Raw genomic sequence first — 18,872 nt, 5'->3', positions numbered from 1 at the left:
CTAGAAGTTGGTAGGTGGGAGCACATTCAAGTCAAGGGGTTTGAGATTATGGCTTTGTGGTGATTGTTTCTTCCCTTTGATCACTGGGATGTCCATCTTGGGTGGCTTCAAAGATGCTGGATCTTCAGCCTTTCTGGTGGCCTGCGCATGTGTCAGTTCCATTGGAGAAGGCTTCTGGGCTCCTCTGCAGAGCTGACTGGCAAAACCTGGATCAGACTTCCGGAGGGAGCTTGGTCCAAACAGGCTCCATTTATCTGCCGAGTTTCTGTCTTTATCTCCACTTCCAGAATCTGTGGTACTAAAATTTGGGCCAGGTAAAGGCTGTGGAAGAGCCAGAGGAGAACCAGCCTCTTGGCTTCTGCTTGGGGAAGAGTGGGGGTGCTGCTGGGGGCAGACTGGGCTGAGGCCGGCCGCTTCTCTCATTGTCTCCACCCTGGAGTTTTAGTTTGTGGAGTGCTTCTGCCACTCGAAGGTACTTGGTCTTCTTGGTGGCAAGACCCTTGTCAGGTATGTAGCCAGCATCTCAGTCCTGCCTGTTGCTCAAAATGCCAAGTGCCCTCCTTGGTCTGTTTTGTGATCAGAGAATTCATGATGACACAAGTGGCTTCAGCCTTCACCACAGGGACCTTGTCCATACTGCCAGTAGCTGATGACAGGGTCATGGCAAGGGAGGAAACACTGACCTCTTCCTCCATCTTGGTGAGGTGCTGATAGGTGTGCTCTGGAATCACTGGCTCCAGGGGATCTGCCCTTGTCCAGTGGAAGATGAGTTATGGGTGTAGGGTCCTCCAGGGCATCATTATAGCTGAATGCCCAGTGGTACATCCCAGTGGGCATTGAGATCTTGCCTAGAGGCCCACTAGGCTCAAGAACAGGCACTTGTGGCCTGACCAGGCGGTGGCGCAGTGGATAGAGCGTTGGACTGGGCTGCGGAGGACCCAGGTTTGAGACAAGTTAAGCAGCTTGAGCGTGGGCTCATCTGGTTTGAGCAAGGCTCACCAGCTTGAGCCCAAGATCACTGGCTCTGGCAAGGGTTCACTCGATCTGCTATAGCCCCCTGGTCAAGACACATGAGAAATCAACCAATGAACAACTAAGGAGCCACAATGAAGAATTGATATTTCTAATCTCTCCCCCTTCCTGTCTGTCCCTATCTGTCCCTCTCTCTCTAAAAACAAACAAACAAACAAACAAAACAGGCACTTGTGATTGTCTTGCAATTATTGAAAGACTGGATCCAGGTGCTTTTCCTATATAAATTTCAGAGCTGAGTCCCTGCCATCGGAGTGAAATAATGTTATGTTTGTGCTGACAGATATCAGTGCAGAACATTGTCCAGCTGCTGCATATTAGCTCAGTGGCTTGGGAGTAACCCATCCATTCCAGAGGTTCTGTTTCACCACCACAGAGCTGCCTGCAGCCGGCACTAAACAGGCTCTGAGTACTCACATCTCTCTAGAGGTCATGGCACAGTCAAGACCCAAGCCATGGTGTGAGTGGCACTATGTCAGTCACAACCCTAAGGGCCTCAAGTACCAACCAGGCAATATAAGCTCTCTCCTATTGTTTATTTGTTTGTTTTAAAAGAGAGAGGAAGAGAAGAGAAGCATCAACTCCGTAGTTGCTTCACTTTAGTAGTTTTATTGATTGTTTCTCATATATGTCTTCACCGGGGGGCTCAAGCCCAACCAGTGACCCCTTAAAGCAATGTTGATCTCAATAAAGCAACGTTAGGTTCAAGCCAGCAACCTTGAGCTCAAGCCAGTGACCTTGGGGCTAAAGCCAGCAATCTTGGGGCTCAAGCCAGCGACCTTGGGATCATGTTGATGATCCCACACTCAAGCCAGTGGCCCTGCGCTCAAGCTGACGAGCCCACGCTCTAGCTGGCAACCTGTGGGTTTTGAACCAGGGCCCTCAGTGTCCCACACTGATCTTCAATTCACCACCGGTCAGGCTCTCCCGTCTCTTTATTCATCAAACACCTCCTGCGTAGGTCTTGTGGGTGAAGATCTGAATTGTATTTGATTGGATTCCTGTCCTCACAATGTAATTGGGAAGACAGGCAATTAAATAGGCAATTACTGCACAGTGAAACTAATCTCTGTGAGGAGGGAAACCCTCAGAGGCAGGTGGAGCCCAAAAGAGGTTTCCCAGAAGGACCTACGTTGAATCTCTTGGATGAAAATATGAATATGTTTATAAGTAGTAAATATGTAGAAATTAAATACTTTGTAGATGTCTTCTAGAATAAATACTTTGTTTTTAATTTTTTCATTGGTTTGAGAGGGAGAGGGGAAGGAAGGGAGGGGAGAGATAGAGAGAAAAGCATCAACTCATTCCACTTAGCTGTTCCATTTAGCTGTGCACTCATTGGTTGCTTCTTGCATGTGCCCTGACCAGAGGTTGCACGTCCCACCTTGACGTGCTGGGACAATACTCTATCCAGTGAGCCACCCAGCCAGGGCTGTAGATGCAAATTAGGCTAAAATGCAAAGATTGTCTATGACCTGGAAAGAGTTGAAAAGGAGAGTCAAATATTGCTGATGTAAAAAAAAAAAAAAAAAAAATATTGCTGATGAGTATGACTAGGTACTCTTTTAGTTGTAAATTAAATAATTTTTAAAATTTAAATATAAAAAACATTCAACATGTAATCATTAAAACAAGTTTTTCCAGTTTACATTCAATATTATTTTGTATTAGTTTCAGATGTACAGCATAGCGGTCAGATAGTCATATACTTTACAAGTGTTCCCTCATACTTCCAGTACCCACTTGGTACCATACACAGTTATTACAATGTTTTTTACTATATTCTCTATGCTTTACTTTAATCCCCTTGACTATTTTGAAACTGCCAGTTTTAAAATGTGCCCTGGTGGGATAGCTTGGTTGGTTAGAACATTGACTGGAAGCACAGTTTGCCAGTTTGATCCCTGGTCAGGGCACATACAGCAACAGCTCAATGTTCCTATCTCTTTTTCCTCTCTCTCTCTCTCTCTACCTCCCCTCCCTAAAGTAAATACGTGTGTGTGTGTGACAGAGACAGCGAGAGAGATACAGGGAGAGGGACAGACAGACAGGAAGGGAGACAGATGAGAAACATCAGTTCTTCGTTGCAGCACCTTAGTTCTTCATTGATTGCTTTCTCATATGTGCCTTGACGGGGGGGGGGGGGGGCACAGTAGACTGAGCTGACCCCTTGCTGAAGCCAGATGAGCTCACGCTCAAGCTTGCGATCTCAGAGTTTCAAACCTGGGTCCTCTGTGTCCCAGTCTGATGTTCCATCCACTGCGCCACTGCCTGGTCAGGCAATACTTTTTTTTTTTTATGGAAAGATATACTTTAAAAAAATGTATTGAGCATCCACTGTGTGCCAGGCACTGGAAATACAACAGTGAGTGAACAGAGATCCTTTCATGGTGCTTACATTCTCCTGGTTGGGAAGAGATGGACAACCAAATCACTCAATATGCCAAATGGTGGTAAGTGTTATGGAGAAATATAAAACTGGGAAGGGAGTGTAAGGGAGAGGGTGTTTCAATATTAAACAGGATAGTCAGAGACTAAAGAAGTTACTGAGTGAGCCACATGGACAGTTAGGAGAAGCAAAGAACAAGTATAAGGCCAATGCGGTGAGGGTATGGCTGGTATGTTCAAGGAATACCAAGGATGCCAGTGCAGCCACAAGACTTAGTGGGGGAGTATTAGAGGTGGAGTCTGGAGCCACACTGGTAGAGGCCTAGTAGGCCACGAAAAGGAGTATGGCTTTTAGAGTGAAATGGGAGCCACAAGGGCATTTTGAGCAGGAGAGTGACATGATCTTGCCGAATTTTGTAAGGATCACCAGGGCAGAGGGGTAGCCCGCCGTGCAGCAGGGTTAAGGAAGGCTTCCTAGAAGAGTGGTTTCTGAGGATCAATAGATGTTGCCTGGACGTTAGGATAAGCACTGTGAAGCGTGTGCTCCGGGAAGGGGAAACAGCATGAGGAACAGAGCACGACACCCTGCGGAACTGTATAGGAAGGCAAGGGCAGAGGCCGTGGGGTCCGCACTGGCTTGGAGGCTACGCTAGGGAGGCCCACGGGCAGGCTTGAGTGTAAAACAGGGATGACGGACCCAAGCAGGGCGGAGTGTCGCTGCTGAGACTTGTCCTTGGGGACGCGACAGGGACCAGTCAGAAGCCGAGGTACTTAGCCGAAGCGGAGCCTCTTCTGAAGCGCGAGCCTACAACGACCATAATCCTCAGCGCCTGCAGTTCCAGTGTCGCCAAGGTCCGCGGCGCAGCGGGCCCCCCCCCCCCCGGGACCACGTGGTGCCAGCGCATCACGTGAGCGAGTCAGGTGACGGTGTGGGGCGGGCAGACTGACTGCGGGGCGGACGGTGGACGCGGGGACGCGGTTTTATCTCTGTACCCACCGACCCGTGCCCCGCCGTCGTTGCCGCCATGACGGGGCTAGCGCTCCTCTACTCCGGGGTCTTCGTGGCCTTTTGGGCCTGCATGATCGTCGTGGGTGAGGCCGGGCCCTGGCGGGCGGGGCCGGCATCCGGGCCGAGCTGGCCGGGCTGGAGCCCAGCGGGGGACGTGGGGTCCCGGGAATACTGGGCTCCAGCGCGGGCTCTGCACCCCAGGCTCCGGGAGTTGCCTCACGCCTGTCGGGGCCTCTGACCCCCACAGAGGAGACCTGCATCTCCAGCTGCTTGAGGAGGGGCGCGGGCGGGGGTAGGTGGGGGCCGCGAGAGCAGCCCTGGTCGCTTTCTGTCGTCACCGCCGCCTCCCCAGTTTCACGGCTGCTTTCTTTCTCTCGCTTCTGACCGGCCTGCTTGGGGCATGAGCCGGGCCGCTTCAGTTCCTCTTTCTCTGGTCGTTTAGCACCCCCACCTGCAGCTGTTGGGTAAACAGCGGCGCGGCCTGGGCGGGCGGGAACCGGTGGAGCCTGGCCGGAGCTCTTGCTCTCTCCCTCCCGAGTCCAGGGTATTCAGGCGTGCGAACTGCCTGCTGCCCGAGAAGGGCCCGGGTCTGGGATGTGGTGTCAGAGTGAGGTGATACTGAAAGAGTGGCAGAAAACGGAGGCCTGAGCAGAGGCAGCTGTAGAGACAGCCGTTCGTACGGGGGCCAGCTTGAGGACTGCCCCTGACTCAGGTGTAGGCAGACCGCTGAGGAGGTGGCCCAACAGCTGGGCAGCAACCTCCTGTCTCATTTGGGGAGCTTCTCTCTAGAGAGCAACCCCTAACCCCTTTTTCTCCCTGCTGCAGGGATCTGCTACACCATTTTCGACTTGGGCTTCCGCTTTGATGTGGCATGGTAAGGAAGGGCAAGGAGAGGATGCCCCTAGGAGCTGCTGCTCTGCAGCCTTCTCTGCTTTGAGCCCCCTCCTCCACCCCATCCCCAGCTGCCTGGGATGTGGACCTTTGGGAGATATGAAGTCTTTTGTATTAGCAGCCAGTACTGGTGGGGTTGGAGGTGTGGCGGGAATTTTGTGCCCAGTTCTCCAGCAACACTGAATTGCTTTCCTTCCTGTCTCCACACCAGGTTCTTGACAGAGACTTCCCCCTTCATGTGGTCAAACTTAGGCGTTGGCCTAGCTATCTCCCTGTCCGTGGTTGGGGCAGCATGGTGAGTGTTGGGGTGGTGTGATGGGGTGGGCAATGAGTCATAGCAGGTGGTGTCATTGGTTCCTTAGTCACCCTGGGGGCACTGACAAGTATGGCCTCTGCTCACTGGTTTCTTATCTTTCCACCAGGGGCATCTATATTACTGGCTCATCCATCATTGGGGGAGGGGTGAAGGCCCCTAGGATCAAGACCAAGAACCTGGTCAGGTAAGTTAGGGCCCTGCCTAATTCTTTTTTCTTTTCCTTCTTCCTTCCTTCCTTTTATTTTATTTTTTTTTAATTTTATTTATTTATTTTTCACAGAGAGAGTGAGTCTGAGAGAGGGATAGACAGGGACAGACAGACAGGAACAGAGAGAGATGAGAAGCATCAATCATTAGTTTTTCATTGCGTATTGCAACACCTTAGTTGTTCATTGATTGCTTTCTCACATGTGCCTTGACCGCGGACCTTCAGCAGACTGAGCAACCCCTTGCTGGAGCCAGCGACCTTGGGTCCAAGCTGGTGAGCCTCGCTCAAACCAGATGAGCCCGCACTCAAGCTGGCGACCTTGGGGTCTCGAACCTGGGTCCTTCCGCATCCCAGTCCGATGCTCTATCCACTGCGCCACCACCAGGTCAGGCCCTTCCTTTTTTTTTTTTTTTTTTTTTTTTTTTTTTAGCAAGATAGAGGCAGAGACAGGGAGAGATAGGGACAGACAGGAAGGGAGAGAGATGAGAAACATCAACTCTTGGTTGCAGCACTTTCGTTGTTCATTGACTACTTTCTCATATGTGCCTTGCCCTGGGGGCTCCAGTTGAGTCAGTGACCCCTTGTTCAAGCCAGCGACCTTGAGCTTCAAGGCAGTGACCTTTGAGCTCAAGCCTTCAACCATGGGGTCATGTCTATGATCCCATGTACAAGCCAGTGACCCTGCGCTCAAGCTAGTGAGCCTGCACTCAAGCTGGACTAGCCCATGCTTAAGCTGGCAACTTCAAAGTTTCATACTTGGGTCCTCTGCATTCCAGGCCAACACTCTATCCATTGTGCCACTGCCTATTTGACCTGACATTCTGCTTCTGGCTAGCCTCCTGATAGGGTGGGATACCATTGGGGGAAAGGTGGCTGGGGACTCTTTGAGGAGGAAGGTTGGTTTCTTTCTCATTTCCTTCTCCTTTCAACCTCCTTTGCCCACCACTACCACCACCAGCATCATCTTCTGTGAGGCTGTGGCTATCTACGGCATCATTATGGCAATTGTCATTAGCAATCTGGCTGAGGTAAGGAGGACCAGGGTGGGTTTGGTATCCATTCCACTGTGTTCTGTACATTGCTTGGGGAAGGAAGAGTGGTAGAGGGTGGATTCTGATTACTTCTCTGCCTCCCTCAGCCTTTCTCTGCCACTGACCCCAAAGCCATTGGTCATCGAAACTATCATGCAGGTAGGTGGGTGTGTGAAGGCAAAAAACCTAGGGCACCTGCTTCCCTCCTCTTACCCCCAGTTTAGACTCCTCATTTTGACACTCTGTCACCTACATCAGCCTGCTTTGCACAGTGGTGTTGGTGATTGGCTTCAGTGCTCCCTTTCCATCCCCCCAGGTTATTCCATGTTTGGAGCTGGCCTCACTGTGGGCCTGTCTAACCTCTTCTGTGGAGTCTGCGTGGGCATTGTGGGCAGTGGAGCCGCCCTGGCTGATGCACAGAACCCCAGCCTCTTTGTGAAGATTCTTATCGTGGAGATCTTTGGCAGTGCCATCGGCCTGTTTGGGGTCATCGTTGCGATCCTTCAGGTGCTGAATGCCGGGGAGCTTCTGTCCTTGTCCCTAACCCAGCCTCACTTCCTTCCAGAGGAGCTGCCGTGCTCCCTTTCCCACCCTTAACCATAGAACCCCTGAAGAGCTTCTACCATCTCAGTCCCAGCTTCTGGTTTTCTCCCTTTTGAAGCTTTCAATTTAATTTTGTTTCTAATCTGGAAACAATAGCTGTCCTATTTTCCCCTGTGTTGCTATGTTTCATTTAGTCTCTGTTATTTTGACTCCATGGGTTGGGATCTTGTCTGTGCTGTCAGTCAGACTGCAGTGTCTGAATTGTGTGTCTTATGTGTCTGACAGTGTGTAAGTTGGTGGCTAAGGATCAGCCTAAGGATCTGAGGGTGACTGTAGGTGCCTCACTGGGTTGACTTGATGAGTGGCACTGTCCGTATGCCACTTCTCTCCATCTGACTGTGGTTGTCTGACTGTCCCTGTTCATCTGTTTGTCATAGCATATCCCGATCCAGTCATCCATCTGTTGTCATTTTTCCATCCCATCATGAGTTTGTTAGGTCTGATCATCTGTCACCTGTCACTGTAGTATCTGTTCCTCTGTCCATACCTGATTTCTCCTGTTCTTTTTTTTGCAGACCTCCAGAGTGAAGATGGGTGAATAGATGATTTGTGTGGGTGGAGCCGTGCCCCACTCTTATTTATTAGTGGTTTTCCTGGGACAGCTGGAGCTGTGCCCTTTCACAGGGCTTGGTGTTCTGGGCCCTTCCTGAACTCACCTCTCGCTGCCTGTCGACTTGGAGGCTCTGCGTGGCTGGATCCTCAGTGTGGGGAGGGGGTTGCTGATGACTGTGTGCAGCTGTGCACCTGTGTCCCACCTCCACCCCTGACCTGGCTTCTCAGTGTTTGTGAAATAAATGTGTTTGTCTGGGTCAGTGCCGCTTCTGTTCTCCTTCACCACATTTCACAGAAAGGTAAACAGGCCTGTAGGCCTCAGCCTCATGCCAGCCTCTTGCCACTCATACACACTGCCTCTGCTCTGGACAGAACTGGCTCCTGGGTGGGATGCAGAAGGCGCTGGACTGAGGACTCTGTACCCTTCAATATCTGTAGTGAAGGGCCTGAGTTTGGGGGAAGTATGGGCCCGAATTTTTGTGGGGGAGGGAAGGGAATGTCCTCCTAGAACCATACCGTTGGGGCTCTCTGTCTGCAAACCCAAACTGGCCATTATCTACTTACCTGGTTCTACTCTCAGGCACCCATCACTCCCTACCCTTGTGGGGCTTGGAACTCATTCATTTGCCTCCACCTATCCCAGCACCATCCCCTGCCAGTGACTAATCTGGTCCCCTTCCCCTGTTCCTATGGCCTTGTCCAGCTCCTCCCACTCCTGTCCAATCAAACCAACGTCCTGTTCCCCTAGAAGCCACAGCCACCTCCAGGCCCCCGCCACCAACTTTTGTCTTCGCCTTTAAGGGTCCTGCCCAACTAGTGCCCCATCCCTGGCAGACCTTTAATAATGCTCCCAGTAATGAGTTGCCAAATCCCTAAACCTCACTGCCCTAGTCGGCCCCTTCTTCCGCCGAGTTCGTACTTCAACCCAGACTCCGCTCTCCCGTGAAGGGTTTGACCTGTCCACACCCTCTGCGGTCCAGACCTCTAATCCGACTCCTTGGATGAGCCTGACCGATTTCTGAACGCCCCTCCCGGGCCCTGTGCCACCTCGTCCCCTAGCTCCGCGGCGCTCGGCCGCGGGCGGGTTGGGGGGAGCGTCGGTTGCGCGCCGCGGGTGCGGGCGCGCTGGAGGCGGGTGCGCGCGCGGGCGCGCCGGCCGGGCCTGCCCCTCGGAGGCGCCGTAGCGCGGGAGGGAGGTGGCGACACTGTAGTCCAACAGCCCGCGGGTCCGTGGGTCTGCCCGGCCGCCCGGCCCCGCCCTGCCCCCCGGGGTGGCTCCGCACCATGGCCCGCGGCGGCGGCGGCGGCGGGAGGCGGCCCGGGGGTCGCGGGGACCGCTGACCGGGCGGCGGGAGGCGGCGGGGTTGGGCCATGGGAGACGGAGCCGTCTGCAGCCGCCGGAGCCGGGAAGCCAGCCCCAGCTGGAGCGGCGCTCCCTGCTGAGCGCTGGGTGAGAGGGGGGCGCGCGCGGCACCCAGCACAGGGCCCCGAGATTCCAGACCCGGCCCCGTGATCCCCGCCCAGGACCCGGTGAGAGGCGCTAGCGGCCAGATCCCGGCCTGGCGTTACCCCACCCCACCCCCATCCCTCGGTTTCCCCCGGGCTCCTCTGCCCGCCCCCGGCCGGCCTCCTTTATTGTCCCTGCTCGCTCCGGCCTCGTGGCGCGGGGAGGCGCTCCAGTCACATTTCCCCGTTGCCTCGGCCCCCGCCCCACATCCACTCCCCTAATCCACGCCCCCCCCCCCCAACCCTCAGGCTCCACACCCCCCGGGTGTGTGCTACTACTCCCCCGTCCCGGGATGCCACGTGTTCAGGCAGCTCAGTCTTCCAGTCTCACCCAAATGTACCTAACAGTCTGGCGGTCAGCCTGACCCAGAACCTCTGCCCCGATTTGAGGTGGGAATGTTTGCACGTGGGTCCGGGTGTTGTGAGACGCCTGGGAGCTTGTAAGTATGGTTGTGTAAATGCCGGATCAGTGGCTTTGTGACTGTATAACTCTTGTGTGTTACTGTCATCTGGGTGTGTCTAAGTGCAGGTGACTACAGCTGGGACCAAGAGTGTCTGTGTGGTTGTGTGATACTGTGTGTCTGTGAATGCGAGTCACCCTACTCCTTGAAGCACTGCTAGAAGTGGCCACAGAAGTGGTGCTGCTCTGTTGGAACCACAGCTGGAGCTGTGGCCCAGGCAAGACCCTCGCCTTCCATGCTGAGTGCTGCACCTCTGTCTCCAGGGCTCAGGCATTCCTTGTTCTGGGAATCAGAACCAACAGTGCTGGGCAGGCTTCAGAGAATTCATCTCAATCCTTGAGGTTTTAGGCGAGGAGTGTCCTGTGCCCGACTCTGTATTTTGACCTCTTGCTCCAGAGGGAAGGGATCCCATAAACATCCTGTTCATATTTGGGCCATCTGGATGCTGAGGGCCACTTCCCAGCCTGGTTCCAGCTGGCCTGGCCTGCTTGTCACTGGGACCTGCTCAACCAAACCACTGCCTACCATGCTCCCGGAAGGACTAAGTGAAGTCATGAGTACAAAGCACTCCTGCATGGTAGGTGCTCAGCAAGTAGTCTCCCTTCCTCAGATCACGAATCCTGGGATGAGGCTCCTGCCCTGTGGAGTGTCTGTTCTCTGGGGCACAGGTACACATGTGGGTCCATAGGTACGTGTGTTTCCATGTTTAGGTATGAACCAGTGTGGTCAGAGGTCTCGTGTCCATGTTCCTGGGAATGTGTGTGAGGCTGTGCTTGCGTGTGTGTGTCAGTGAGGACGAGGAATGCAAGCATATGTAAGTACTCAGGTGTGTGAAAATGTGTGAGTAGTGAGTTGCCAGGGACTGTGTCTGTATGTCTATTTGGACATAGAATGAGTCCATGAATGTCAGAGAAGATAGGCAGGTAAGTGTGAGCAGTGGGCCAGGAGGTGGGTGGGTAGCCTTGTCCATCTGGTTCTGACCTGCGGGGTTGGTTTCTTCCCTACCCTTGTTCAGGCCGGCAGCCGGATGCCCGGGCCCATTGGGCGGGCCGGAGGCCGCCTGCGGGATGAGCAGACTGCTGGGGGGGACGCTGGAGCGCGTCTGCAAGGCTGTGCTCCTTCTCTGCCTGCTGCATTTTCTCGTGGCCGTCATCCTCTACTTTGATGTCTACGCCCAGCACCTGGCCTTCTTCAGCCGCTTCAGTGCCCGAGGCCTCACCCGTGTCCTTCACCCAGCTGCAAGCGGCAGCACCAACTGCTCCCGGCCCAACACCACTGCCCCCAGCTCTGGGCTCCCGGAGGCCCCCAGTGTCCGGCCTGGCCCCACGGCTCCCATCCTGCCGCCCTGTCCTGACTCGCCACCTGGTCTTGGTGAGCCTACAGGGTAGGACCTACCTCTAGGGGTGGGCAGAGGACCTAACCATTCTGACCGGGAGAATGGAGTCTTGACCAATGGTGGTGCCAAGGGTGCAGGTGTGTTGTAAGAGGGCTACTCCTCGGGTTCCCTTGCCCACCCCCAGGCTGAGGGAGAGGGCTGGTGTCCCTGGATTCTGATGAAGGCCTGATTCCTGTGCCACTGTCCTGCCTGCAGTGGGCCGACTGCTGATTGAGTTCACCTCACCCATGCCCCTGGAGCGGGTGCAGAGGGAGAATCCAGGTGTGCTCCTGGGTGGCCGCTATACACCGCCTGACTGCACCCCAGCCCAGACGGTGGCAGTCATCATCCCCTTTCGACACCGGGAGCACCACCTACGCTACTGGCTGCACTATCTGCACCCCATTCTGAGGCGACAGCGGCTGCGCTATGGCATCTATGTCATCAACCAGGTGTGCTGTCTCTGACCCCCAGGTTGGGCACTGGCCACCAGAGAACCTGTGAACACCTGTGGGTGTGGAGCCCATGTGCCTGTTGGTGCATATGTGGGTTTCGGGGAATTCGTGGGTCTTTGCCCACGGTTGTGTGGATAGGTGGATTACCTGTGAGGGTACACAGGTGTCAGTAACACAGGACGCTTTGTGTATGCACGAAGGGGAGTACGTGCATGTGAATGTTGGCGTGCACTCTGGTGGGTATATGCATGCCCTTAAGGGGTGAGCCTCATTGTTTACCTTTGGTGGGCCCACCCTAGGGTGAGAGGCCTAGTGTCTGCTGGCTGTGAGCAGATGTTGAGGGCCTGAGGAGAGGAGTAGTTAGCCCCTGAAAGAGGGAGGAAGTCTACCTTAGGACCAAGTACTGGCCCAGGAACTCAAGTCAGTGTGAGCCCTGCCATGGCCTGGCCAGGGCTGGCTGCTGCCGCCCAGAGAGGATCTTACACAGGCCCTCCTTCTCACAGAGAACTCCCAGACTTGGACTTGGGTCCCTGTGGACTCCAGGACGATGTTGTGTGACTGGAGTTGGAGCAGGGGCTGTGGGAGCAGTGAGGGGCCTGGTCCAGCCCTGGGCTTGGAAGTGACTATTGAGATGGGTTTTGAGGGATGAACAGGCATCAGCTGGCACGGGGACTGGAGGACCCAGTGAGGGAACTCGTCTCGTGTGTGCAGGAATTGTTGGTTGAGGTGTGGGGCTCAAAATGAAGGGTGGGTGTCGAAGATGAGGCTGGAAGAGCTGACAGAGGCCAAACCCAGAGGGGTCTGAGGAGGCATATTAAGCACTTGAATTGCAGTCTGAAGTGGGGGGGGGCACCATTGTAAGGTTTTAAAGGGGAAGCAGAGTGTATGTTTAATTATAGAAGGATTACTCTGATTGCATATGGAAATGGGATGGAAAGGAAAGACTAGAGGCAGGGTGGCCAGTGGGAAGAGACGAGGATGTCGAAGAAAGAAATGGTGAACGTGCACGTGAGTTGGGCAATAGTTGTGAGGTTGAAGGGATTGCTGCGCCATAGGTGGTGGAAAGGGAGATGCCAGGAGTGCTTCTGTCTTGGCCGCTCGCTGTCTGGATGGCTGGACCTGTGAGCAGGATGGAAACTCAGCAGCTGGACCAGGTCCAGGGAGAGTGTGACTCTGAACTTGTTTCTGCGTGTGATGGGTTTGAGTGCCCGGGGAAAGTGTGAGAGGAAGGGTTAGCAGGCAGTTCGACAAATGAGTCGATTTGGGAGTGAGGTCTGAGGTGGAGAGGGAGATCTGGGAGCCACCAGTATGTAGATGGCCCCTAAAACCAACAAGGTCCAGTCTGCCCAGGAGCCTGGGACCTGGGAGGAGAAAGCCGGTGTGTAAGGCATGGGTGGAGAAGGCGAGAGATTGCCACAGAGGCAGCTGAGGTCGGCAAAAAAGGTTTGAGCAGACCCAGGAGAGTGCCATGCTCTAGAGGCCCCGGGAATGAGCGTCAGGAAGGAAGCATGGCAAGTGCGTGAGCGCCGCCGGGGGAGTGAGGAAGGATGTGGACGGAGAAGCGTCCAGTGGATTTAGCAACAAGGTGGGCCCAGCGAGAGCCATTTCAGGGCCGTGGTGGGGGCGGAAGCAGATTGCAGTGGGTTGAAGAAGGAATCAGATTTGACAAAATGGAAATAGGCAATTGGAGACAACTCCTTAAAAAAAAATCCTCTGCCAACAAGGGATGGCAAAAGGTAGGGCGGTGGCTAGAGGGAAGTTTTTTATTCCAGATGGGGGAGAGTTGAGCATGCTTATGAACCATGTGGGAGAAACCTGGGGCCCGTGTCTGGTCAGAGAGGTTAGAAAGGAGTTCTGAGGAGCCAGGAGATGATGGACAGTGGCTTCAAGGGCTTGTGGGAGAGAAAGTGCAGGGGAAGAATGGAAGAGAGCAGGTGGGGCTGGGCAGTTCAGGGTTCCAGGGCAGCAGCTCCCACGCCTTCAGGCCCAGGCTGGCTTGTGGAGAGGAAGGGCCCACTCAAACACACCCCCTCTACTGGAGCCTCTCTGGCCCCAGCCTGGAGATTGTAGGTTGGGACTTCAGACTCACTGGACCATGACTGCCTACTGAACCTATGCTTATCATTTTGTTGGGAGACCAGTGAACCTAGCCTGATTGTGTCCTGGTCTGAGACTCCCCAAGGTGTTGGATACAAATTCAAATGAGCCAGGCCTGACCTGTGGTGGCACAGTGGATAAAGCGTCAACCTGGAAATGCTGAGGTCGCCGGTTCGAAACCCTGAGCTTGCCTGGTCAAGGCACATATGGGAGTTGATGCTTCCAGCTCCTCCCCCCGTCTCTCTCTCCTCTCTCTCTCTCTCTGTCTCTCTCTCTCTCCTCTCTAAAATGAATAAATAAATAAAAAAAAAGAAATTCAAATGAGCCAGAGGGAACAGGTGGCTGAAGCTTAGTAGCTCAGTCCCCATGGTTTCTGCATCTTAGACACTGGCCACTTGGGGCATTCATTGTCCATCTCACTTTGTGACTGTGTTCAGTAGGGAGGCAGTGTATTCAGGGTTGGGCTGCTCCTCTCCAGGATCCTCAGTGGCACAGAGAAGGTGGCTGGCAGAAAGGACAGGGATACGGGGCATGTTTGAGTGAATGAATGATTGAAATAGGAGCTCTAAATCACCATCCAAGCGGATACTGGTATACATGAAGCACACAGGAGGGAATGTATAATGATACTGTGGGGGAGGTTTGGTCAGGGAAGCCATCCAGACGTGAATTTGACAAGCAAAGGAGAGCATTTCAGGCAGGGGGAACTGCTAAGATGAAGGCCAAGGCAAGAAAGTGTCTGGCATGTTCTGGGGCCACTAAGGAATCTAGTATAGTTGGATCTTAGCATCTGAGGGCAGTGGCCAGAGAGGAGGCTACAGCCAGATCATGAAAGGCCTTGGAAGGCCAGGTCCAGGGCAAGGAGCTGGACTTGATCCTAGGAGTCCGCATGAGCCACGCAAGGGTTGGGGGGTAGAAGGCTATGGGGACTGTTCTGGACAGTGGTAAAGTGGCTGGTGCTTGCCAGGCCCAGAGCTGACCTGTCCCCTCCACCAACCCCAGCATGGTGAGGACACATTCAACCGGGCCAAGCTGCTCAATGTGGGCTTCCTAGAGGCGCTGAAGGAGGATGCCGCCTATGACTGCTTCATCTTCAGTGACGTGGACCTGGTCCCCATGGATGACCGCAACTTGTACCGCTGCGGTGACCAGCCCCGTCATTTTGCCATTGCCATGGACAAGTTTGGCTTCCGGTGAGTTTCCTTTTCAGCTGGATCTGGAACTTTCCACCCCTACTGTCCCCACCTTCCCCACCACCCCCAGGCCCTCACTCCCAGCCCCAGGGCCCCCCCTGGCCCCTGGCCCCCGGGGCATCACTGGTCCTCCCTCGGGAATCCCCTCAGGCCCCTCACTGATGCCCGTCCTCCCACACAATAGGCTGCCCTATGCTGGCTACTTTGGAGGCGTGTCGGGCCTGAGCAAAGCCCAGTTTCTGAGAATCAATGGCTTCCCCAATGAGTACTGGGGCTGGGGTGGTGAGGATGACGACATCTTTAACCGGTGAGTAGAGAAGGAGTGGTTAGTAGACTGGGTGCAGGAGAGGGTGTGGCGCAGACTGGGCGGTGCTCCTTGCCCTTCCTGGTGCCTGCTCCAGTCCATCTGTCCTCTTCCCTAGTATCTCCCTGACTGGGATGAAGATCTCGCGCCCAGACATCCGCATAGGTCGCTACCGCATGATCAAGCACGACCGGGACAAGCATAACGAGCCCAACCCTCAGAGGTGACCCAGCACCCCTGACCCCAGGGCCCCTAACCCCTTAGTCCCTGGGGTGACCACAAGTGCTGTGGATCCCCAGAGCTGGAGATGCCACAAGAAGTTCATTCTAAGGAGGGAGACAGGCAGTTAACAGCACCAGGTGATCAGGACAAGGTGCTGTCCTGGCGGAGTGATGGTAGGAGGCCTCTTGGAGGATGTGATAGTGAACCTGAGTTTGACAAGTTATTCATTCAGCAGATATTTGCCACACACCTGCCTTGGGCACAGTGCTGTATTCCCCAGGCGAATGGTAGAGGCCGGTTTGGATAAAAGGAAGTAGTATGTGTAGGAGTCTGGAATGTGAACATGCACGGTACATGCTGAGAGTCTAAAACTTGTGGGTATTAAAATTTCTGAGGGCTGAGGCTGACAGTAGAGAGGCGCAGGGCTGGGTGTTCAGGGTCTGAAATCCCAGGTTCGGAGTTTCACTTTTGTTCAAGGGCCACAGGGGAGTCCCAGCTGGAACAGTAGGGTTGTCGTGCTCTGAACCCAGGGTGTAAGAGTGGGGGCGTGCCGCACTGATGTAGGGTTGATGTTTGGCAGAAGCATGGAGCAGCAGGCCCCCAGCGAGCTGATGAAAAAGCAGTTCAGATAAAAATCATGGTGAGCAGGGATGGGACAAAGACTGGGAGAAGAGGGCTGCAGGGCACTGGAGAGAGTGCTCAGAGGGGGGTCTGAGCTGAGCGCAGGACTGGGAGGGTCAAGCAGTTGGGATGAGGATGGCAGTGGAGCTCTGCTAGACGCACATACTGGGAGCCTTGGTCCCGTTTCAGGTGTGGCCATCATCAATTAGTGATATCTGCCCTGGGTAGGAAGTGGCAAGACAGCAAGACATTCTGGCTAAAGGAACTGTGTGGATGGTGGTTCCATCTACCTAGCTGCTTTTCTCTCGTATCTAGGCGTCCTGGATTCTTCTTCCCCTCACTCTACATGTCCCAACCATCAGCAAGTCAGCATCATTGCCGTCCTTCTGAACATACCTGAGCCGTTCACTTTTCCCTTTACTACCTCTTCCTTTGCCTGGACTACTGCAGTGACTTACTGGTTTCCCTGCTTCCCCTTGCCTTCTGTAGTTCATGTCCCCTGTCTCTCCTTCCCCTCATACTGGGTTAAAAATCCCTTGGTGTCTTCTTGCTCACAGAATTAAAAAGACAAAAAACTACTCCTTCTGACTTACAGAGCCCTGCCTATACATGCTGTGACCTCCAAGCCAATCTTACTCTATTTCTTCTCTTGGCCCATTAGGCTCTAGCCACTTAGCTGTGCAAATTCTAATTCCCAGTTAATGTCAGCAGGTGCTCTTGCTTCTGCCTGGAGTGCTCCTCCTCCCCCCACTATCAGCTTGATATCACATACTCACCCCTGCCAAGTCAGTCTTCTTGGTTTCCCTGTCCTATGTCCCTTAGCATTCTGATGTGTTCCTTGCCTGTTACCTGATTCCCCTTGTGGCACAGACTTGACATTAGAAGAAGGGCCTTGCTGTTCCTATTCATGGCTGTGTCCCTGGTTCTTAGAGTAGAGCCTGGGACATGGGGACTGCTCAGTAGATGGTGAGGGAGTGACTAAAGGATGAGAAACAGAAGATGGCACAGAGATGATGGGTTTGGGCAATAAAGATGATACATCTGACACAGGACACATTGCATTTGAGGTGCCAATGGGATGCTGGATGTCGAGGTCTAAAGCTTAGAAGGAAGGTCTGAGTGAAGGATTTGTGAGGATGTCACAGTTCTGGACTCAAGGGGGTGAGATCTCTGTTTTGAGGACAGGTGCGAGAACAAAAGGAACAGGCAGGTGGAGGGTGAAGGGTGATAGGGAGAACTGAGTCACCACTGGAAGAAGCCAGGATGGCTTGACCCTCAGCCCCAGAGATACTGGGTTTGGTGCTTAGACCTGATTTGAACTCACTTCCATCCTGCCTAGGTTTACCAAGATTCAAAATACGAAGCTGACCATGAAGCGGGACGGCATTGGGTCAGTGCGGTATCAGGTCTTGGAGGTGTCTCGGCAACCACTCTTCACCAATATCACAGTGGACATTGGACGGCCCCCGTCATGGCCCCCTCGAGGCTGACACTAAAAGGACAAAGGCTTCCGTGCCAAGGATTGCTAGCCAAAGGACTGACCTACAGCCTGGCTGGCTGCTGCTCTGTGGGGGATCCCCCAGGACTGAGACTGTGGGCTCTTGTTTTCTGAGGGTCTTCAGTAGGCCCCCCCAGCTGCACCTGGAAGTTTCAGAATCTACTTCGGGGGGCTTCCATCCTGAGCAGGCCTCTCAAGTGTGGCCCTCTGGGGTCCACCCTCCTTGTCCCTCCCTCCCCAGCCCAGCCTCCCTAACTGTCAGGGTCGGGCCAGCCCCTGCACTGCCTCACCGAGTGGCCTGGGCTAGGTTACTCCACCTCTCTGTGCCTCAGTTTCCCCTCCCTTGAGTCCCCTAGGGCCTGGAAGAATAGGAGGTATGACTAGGGGGCAGTGCCACTTCTAGGGAGACTTCTCAGACCTGGGGATTCCCCTTGCTCCCAGGGGAGGGGAAACCTTTTTCATTCAACATTATTGGGGGCAAACTCTGATGGCCCCCTGCTGAGGAGCAGCCCCAGGAGGGGACCAGAGGGGGTGCTGTGTTACTGCCTGAGATCTTGGGATAGGCTTTGCATGGGTGGCAGGTGGGGCTTGGATCAGTCAATCTGGTTCCCACCTCCCTGTCTCAGAGAGAAGGCAGCCCCAGGGCCGGTTCGTGTTTGTATATTGCACAGAAACTTGTGTGGGTGCTTTAGTAAAAAACGTGAATGGAGCAGCCCTTTTGTCTGGGGATGGGCATCTGGGTCCGTGGATCCAGGCCCTGGGTGTGGGAGGGCGCCTGGCCTAACCTATGGATCCTGCCAGGTCTAGCCAGGGCTGCCCTGCCTCCCCAGGCCCCTCAAAGCGCAGTGCGTACTAGACTTGCGCTAGCTCTAAAGGGGAAAGATTTCCTTCTGCAATGCCTCTGGGCCACAAGAGGCCACAAAGTAATAAACCCAATGGGCTCAGATTTCTCGGTTCTCCACATGTCCCGAAGCTCAAAGTAGCCAGGGATGAACCCAAGGTATTTGGGGTCAGGACCCTGACTCCAAAACTACGTATCAGCTGTGGGTTGTGCTCCCCGCGAGCCGGTTCCACTTTCCAGACCTGGAAAGGGTAGGGGCGGGGCTTGGG

General features: G+C 54.3%; 2 protein-coding genes and 1 pseudogene across 4 annotated transcripts; 2 read left to right on the top strand and 1 right to left on the bottom strand.

The window, feature by feature from the left end:
• Window positions 1-662, bottom strand: LOC136329086 (putative monooxygenase p33MONOX pseudogene; annotated as a pseudogene).
• Window positions 663-4,331: 3,669 nt separating this feature from the next.
• ATP6V0B (ATPase H+ transporting V0 subunit b) lies at window positions 4,332-8,290 on the top strand. Its single transcript, XM_066269396.1, has 8 exons — window positions 4,332-4,512; window positions 5,255-5,303; window positions 5,532-5,615; window positions 5,743-5,820; window positions 6,803-6,872; window positions 6,983-7,034; window positions 7,192-7,382; window positions 7,994-8,290. Exons 1-8 carry the CDS (start codon window positions 4,446-4,448, stop codon window positions 8,018-8,020), a joined length of 618 nt encoding a protein of 205 aa, XP_066125493.1. The 5' UTR covers window positions 4,332-4,445; the 3' UTR covers window positions 8,021-8,290.
• Window positions 8,291-9,187: 897 nt separating this feature from the next.
• On the top strand, window positions 9,188-18,708 carry B4GALT2 (beta-1,4-galactosyltransferase 2). 3 transcript variants are annotated; one of them, XM_066269394.1, is made up of 8 exons: window positions 9,188-9,480; window positions 10,394-10,574; window positions 11,013-11,368; window positions 11,589-11,824; window positions 14,927-15,117; window positions 15,302-15,424; window positions 15,540-15,644; window positions 17,604-18,708. In XM_066269394.1, the coding sequence occupies exons 3-8, from the start codon at window positions 11,065-11,067 to the stop codon at window positions 17,752-17,754; spliced, it is 1,110 nt and encodes a 369-aa protein (XP_066125491.1). In that variant the 5' UTR covers window positions 9,188-9,480; window positions 10,394-10,574; window positions 11,013-11,064; the 3' UTR covers window positions 17,755-18,708. The 3 variants fall into 3 exon arrangements, with proteins under 3 accessions (XP_066125491.1, XP_066125490.1, XP_066125492.1); XM_066269393.1 differs by lacking the exon at window positions 10,394-10,574; XM_066269395.1 differs by lacking the exon at window positions 10,394-10,574 and having other exon boundaries at window positions 9,427-9,560.
• The last annotated feature ends 164 nt before the right edge of the window (window positions 18,709-18,872 follow it).

Source organism: Saccopteryx bilineata, chromosome 3, assembly GCF_036850765.1.
Source record: "Saccopteryx bilineata isolate mSacBil1 chromosome 3, mSacBil1_pri_phased_curated, whole genome shotgun sequence".
NCBI classification, from domain to species: Eukaryota; Metazoa; Chordata; class Mammalia; order Chiroptera; family Emballonuridae; genus Saccopteryx; species Saccopteryx bilineata.
This window is presented reverse-complemented; position numbering and strand designations above follow the sequence as displayed.